The sequence below is a fragment of the Lottia gigantea genome (assembly GCF_000327385.1).
Source record: "Lottia gigantea unplaced genomic scaffold LOTGIsca_71, whole genome shotgun sequence".
NCBI lineage: Eukaryota > Metazoa > Mollusca > Gastropoda > Lottiidae > Lottia > Lottia gigantea.
In genome coordinates, this window is record NW_008710397.1 from 1,404,337 (window position 1) to 1,410,827 (window position 6,491).

At 31.2% G+C, this 6,491-nt stretch overlaps 1 protein-coding gene across 1 annotated transcript; it reads right to left on the reverse strand.

The window, feature by feature from the left end:
* Nucleotides 1–994: 994 nt before the first annotated feature.
* Nucleotides 995–5,667, reverse strand: LOTGIDRAFT_130767 (hypothetical protein; the record flags this gene model as incomplete). Its single annotated transcript, XM_009065909.1, has 4 exons — nt 995–1,179; nt 2,020–2,257; nt 4,436–4,600; nt 5,491–5,667. Coding segments are annotated over 4 exons (765 nt in total), but the record flags the coding sequence as incomplete, so codon positions are not given.
* Nucleotides 5,668–6,491: the final 824 nt, after the last annotated feature.

Genomic DNA, 6,491 nt, shown 5'->3' on the forward strand with positions numbered 1-6,491 from the left:
TCTTGTGGTAAATATTGAAAGCTTTCTTGTTGTAAATATTGAAAGTTTTCTTGTGGTAAATACTGAAAGCTTTATTGTGGTAAATATTAAAAACTTTATTGTTATCGTGATTTTGGTATTCCAAACAACTTAAACTTGTTGATATGGATACAAACCAATAAAAACAAAACTACATTAGATGAATGAATTACAATGCATAATTGGTAAACCATAATGACATAATAGCATTAAAGATGGATTCCCTGTTTCAAAATTTATAAAGATGAAAATGCTAATACTTAAATGAATAGAAAATAGGTGTTCTAATTTCTTGTCCATGATTAATTCATAATTAGCAAAATTAGACAATTTCCCACAAATTTCCAATAAGTTACTGATCAAGAAATGTCAAAAAGTCTTTTTTTGTTTATACAAATTGTAATAAATACAAATTAACAAAGACTAAAATACGCTTTACATCAATTTAGCCAGTTTTGGCCTTCAGTTCACTAAAACACTCTTTCCTTTATCTTTCAAGATATTTCAGGTTACTTTTCCTTGGACATCTTTAACTTGATTGACAGTCTAATTACAAATAGATTACAAAAAATTGTAATCTTATCCAATTATGGTATATAGTCCATATTCACGCGTCTTTTTTGAGACACTGAAAGCGAGGTTCATAACGCAAATTTCATCATCCATTGATAAGATGGCGACGTCATATGAATGAATAGACAATGTAACATCACTAAACGTCCAATCAACAGTGAGAAAAGGGCCTTAAAACTGCCATTTCTCAGAAATATCTGAAACTATCATTAAGTAGCTTAATCAATTCCAAATTTAATGATGTAAAATGAGGGATTGGAGAAAGAGGCTTTAAAGATGTCAAGGTGGCGATTTACTACAGTGACACGCTGTTACCTTTGTGTGTTTGTGTTATGAGCCTTGTTCTGGATTCAACATGGCCGACACGTAAATTAGGTCTATGAGAGGTCATCAATCCAGTCTTTCAAATTCTTCTGAAAGCACCATCAAGTCTTATCACTTCTCCATTCAACATTGGATTATCAATTATAGACACCACACAATCCACAAATTCCTGAGGATGACCATACCGTTTAGGTGACACAGTTTTACTATACATGTATTTTCTAACAAAATCAGGAAAATCCATCAACTGTGTATCAAATAACCCTAAAAAACACAAAGAATTGAAAGAGAACTGAACACACGTCTTAGGCCAGACCAATTTATTTTCTTGTTTTATGGATTTTTTCTGGAAAAAATAATTTCACGTGTAAAGAACTCTTTAGGGCGATACTGAATAATATTGAGTTATTGCCCTTGTTCTTGAAAGTTGTTCAATTTCTAGCCCGTGAAAACTCTAGAAAGCAAATATTCAACCTTCAGCGTGGTACTGATTAATAAAACCAAGATTTCTCAAAATCTGGCAAGAATCAAGAACGAGGTCAATAACTCCTATGAAACAATTTTTGATTTTTTTGATAGGGTTCATCCTTGGGTGTTAACACTCACAGCAAATTGCTTCAAAATCTTTCAAGAGTTGTGCCTTCGCGGGTGTTTACGAGATAAACATTGTCAAACGCATTCTCATGAACAGGGGCAATAACACATACTGAATATTTTTTTATTTTTCCGATTTTCAATTGGGTTTATCCTTGGGTGAGTTTTGTCAAAATCAGTCAAGAATTGTGCCTTCTAGAGTGTTTACAAGCTAAAAATTGAATGCGTTCTCAAGAATAGGGGCAGTAACTCCTACTAAATACTTTTCGATTCTTCTTATTTTCGATAGGATTCATCCTTGGGTGATTACGAACACTCACACCAGGTTTTGTCAAAATCCGTCAAGAATTGTGTCTTGTAGAGTGTTTACGAGCAATTGTGGACAGACCTACAGACTGACATGGGTGACGGCAATATACGTCCCCCATTTAATTGAATCAAAATAAGTGAGAGAATACCTTGTTGAGCCAGAAACCAAAATGGGATTTGGAAGATAAATTGATGATTTACCTGCAGCTATTGACACTACTCTTATTCCTTGCTTAGCTAAATCTCTAGATAAAGGTAAAGTCATGCTGTTTAGTCCACCAGCACAACCAGAATATACACATTGTCCAAAGTTTCCATCATAACCTGTAGCACTAGATGCATTTATGATTACACCACGTTGACCGTCTGAGGTGGGTTTATTTTTAGCCATCAACTCCACGCTTAATCGTATCACGTTAAATGTTCCTGCTATATTTGTCTGAAATGAATTGGATAATACTTAGTTCAAAAAAATGTATTGCAACATGACGTGTATCGTATCATGAGGTCGTGTATAGATACTTGATGATACCTCACGTTCCATAAAAATTGAGAATTTATATAAATTGGTGAATGTAATCACAAATTTTCCTTAGTGACTTAACTGAAATTGTCGTAACGATTGTATCACAATACGTATCGTATCCTAAGTCTTGTATTACAATACCGGTATGTGTCGTATCCTTACTCTTGTATTACAAAATGTATCAAATCTAAACTCTTGTTTTACAATACGTAACGTATCCTTATTCTTGTATTATAATACATATTGTATCCTAACTCTTGTATTAAAATATGTATCAAATCTTAACTCTTGTATTAAAATATGTATCAAATCTTAACTCTTGTTTTAAAATATATATTGTATCGTAACTCTTGTATTATATTATACGTATCAAATCTTAACTCTTGTATTACAATACGTATCAAATCTTAACTCTTGTATTACAAAATGTATCAAATCTTAACTCTTGTTTTACAATACGTAACGTATCCTTATTCTTGTATTATAATACATATTGTATCCTAACTCTTGTATTAAAATATGTATCAAATCTTAACTCTTGTATTAAAATATGTATCAAATCTTAACTCTTGTTTTACAATATATATCGTATCGTAACTCTTGTATTATATTATACGTATCAAATCTTAACTCTTGTATTACAATACGTATCAAATCTTAACTCTTGTATTACAAAATGTATCAAATCTTAACTCTTGTTTTACAATACGTAACGTATCCTTATTCTTGTATTATAATACATATTGTATCCTAACTCTTGTATTAAAATATGTATCAAATCTTAACTCTTGTTTTACAATATATATCGTATCGTAACTCTTGTATTATATTATACGTATCAAATCTTAACTCTTGTATTACAATACGTATCAAATCTTAACTCTTGTATTACAAAATGTATCAAATCTTAACTCTTGTTTTACAATACGTAACGTATCCTTATTCTTGTATTATAATACATATTGTATCCTAACTCTTGTATTAAAATATGTATCAAATCTTAACTCTTGTATTAAAATATGTATCAAATCTTAACTCTTGTTTTACAATATATATCGTATCGTAACTCTTGTATTATATTATACGTATCAAATCTTAACTCTTGTATTACAATACGTATCAAATCTTAACTCTTGTATTACAAAATGTATCAAATCTTAACTCTTGTTTTACAATACATATCGTATCGTAACTCTTGTATTTCAATACGTATCAAACCTTAACTCTTGTTTTACAATACGTATCGCATCCTAAGTCTTGTATTACAATATGTATCAAATGTCAACTCTTGTTTTACAATACGTATCAAATCTTAACTCTTGTTTTACAATACGTATCGCATCCTAAGTCTTGTATTACAATACGTATCAAATCTTAACTCTTGTTTTACAATACGTATCAAATCTTAACTCTTGTTTTACAATATGTATCGTATCCTAACTCTTGTATAACAATATGTATCGTGTTGTGGCATGATTAGCAATACCCAGCACCGGTAACAATATTCATAACAAAATATATATGACAAAATGTGCTCATCCATACCAAAATAATGTCCTGGAAAAAATTGTCAATGAAAACTGCGGGCAGGTCATGTGCCTTTGACAGATTACTACCTTCTTCCTTCGGTGAAACTTGATAGTAACCACTCAGTGATCTTATTATAGCCAATGTGTATTTAAAAAGGGACAGTTTCACTCTGTTTGTCCAATCGTACCTTAGTCTCAGAACCAGAAAGTTTTTAGTTAAGCCAATCAAAAATAGTGTTCACAGCTCACAGTCAAAATTTGAGCCTTCAAATAAATGTGTGTCCAGAATTATCCACGTTTTAAAGTTAAAATGACGAGTAGTCTTTTCTGGAGATTTTAAAAATACATATATTGGAACATAAAGTGAAATTCCTACTTTGAGATATTTTTGAAGGAATTATGAAATTTTGTACATTTCTAGTACGTCTGAAGGCTATATACATATTCAAGACCCAAATCTACTTCCAAAAACGCTGGCAAGTTTACAATTTTTTCATAAGGAACAGAGTATTTTTAATCCATAGTTTTTATATCAGATTCAAAATAAATCTATATATCTTACCATTATGGAGTTTTCAAAGGCCTCTAGATTGATCGGTTTATTTTGATTAAATTTATATACTTCACTTGCATGTACTACTCCTGCACAATTAACCAATACATCAAGATGTCCAAATTTCTTCTCTGTTATTTTCAAAGCATTTGATACATCATTTTCAGATTTCACCTTGATCAAAATATCAAAAAGCAATCACAACGACATGCAGCTATTCTTTTTGGTAATCTTATTAACATTAGACCACACTTTTGTTCCATTTTTTATTGACTTTTATTTTCAATTTAGTCAATTCAGTGAGGGTCTAAAGATGGCCCTCTTGAACACAGTGTGAGTTCATCAGCAGATTAGATCAAAAGGTTATGTTCAAAAGGCAGTCTTTAGACCCTAACATAAGTGGCTCTATTTAAAATAAAAGCTAATAAAAAACGGAACGACTGTATTTGTGCAAATCTGGGACAAAAGTCAAAATAAAGAATTTCAGTGTTGACAAAAAGTTGAACACTGCTCAAAATTAAGAAAACTATAAACCAAAATCTAGACAAAATGTGTCCAGTAACTCAATTGAAAAATCTGGCTGTTAATTTTTTAATTCTAAAACTATTTAAAAGGTTTAAATAAACTTTTTAAGTTCGTTATTTTTTTGTTGGTAGTACTACTATGCAGATTTAAGTAAAATTAATGCCTTATTGTAGAGAGATATGTCTCCTATGTATTCTAAAGGTTTCAACTATAATTATCTTTAAAAGGACCAACACCAAACAAGTATTCTAAGTAAATAGCATATTTTTAAAAAAATTTAAATTTAAGACATTTTGAAAATTTTGCATACTGCCTCTTTAAAAAAAAACCTGTTTATTCTTATACACTGAGAGAAAGGTTTATACAAAGCTGGTAGTTGGTATTGTAAACTCAGCTGAACTATGGTTTGATCATAAACTGAAAGTTGTATAGAATTACAGGAACCACAAAAGATTTTCAGGAATCAAAGTGGTGCAAACAGAAGCTATAAGCTTCCCTGATACACATACAAGGAAAAAGAAACCTCTTACAACACTTACATCAGTTGGTACAAATAAACAGTTTTGTTCACCCAGTCCTTTGGCTACTTGTTCACCCAAAGTTGTATCTATATCACATAAAACAACTTTGGCACCTTGTTTAACAAATCTTTCTACTGTTGCTTTTCCTAATCCTGATGCACCTCCTGTAACTATACCAACCAGGCCCTGAAACAAATCTCAAATATATTATACCTGTTACTATACCAACCAGGAAACAAATCTCATAGACATTAAAACCCATATACAGTCGAGTAACCTAATTTCGTGGAAACCTATTATTCGTGGATTTCCGGAAAGGATTAATAATTTACATGAGCGACCTTGCGCGACCTCCGCATTAGTTTGTTTTAATAAACATATTGGTTTTCTCTACAATATCAGCTAGTAGAGTGAATCCTGTAGTTTCAATCAAGGTAAAATGTATTAATGTATACTTTGACAAATACAAAATGGCGGATTTCACTTATTACCAAACGTCACCATTTTTTATCGGCCGAATTTCCTTATAATCCCAAGCGGTAATCGGAATTCCAAGTGTCGTCTGCTAGAATATATTCCAACGAATGAAGTCACGTGATCAACTAGCGGATTCCGTGTCAGCAGAAAATTTCTATGGAACACAAAGTGGACCATATTCTTATGTTGTTTCAGTGACTTTTAGCAATAAATCACGCTACGTATCATATTTTGTCAGTCTCTATTTTTTTTTTTAAATCGTGGTTCTTTGAAGGAATTGTCACTAGTTATAATGAATTGATATTAAAGATAAATACTAAGAGAAGTTAATTATACCACCCGGTATCCATACAACGTGTTTTTCTCGACTTATTTATAGATCAAACATTGTACACGAAAATAGGTGACGCATTCTGCCGCCGTTCCCGAGTTGGTTGCTCATGAAATATGAGTCAAAGTGAAGGATTCATTAAGAAAATCGAAATAAACCAATTTTAATTATTTTGTAGAATATCTGAGGAAACATCTAAGACATAAATTTT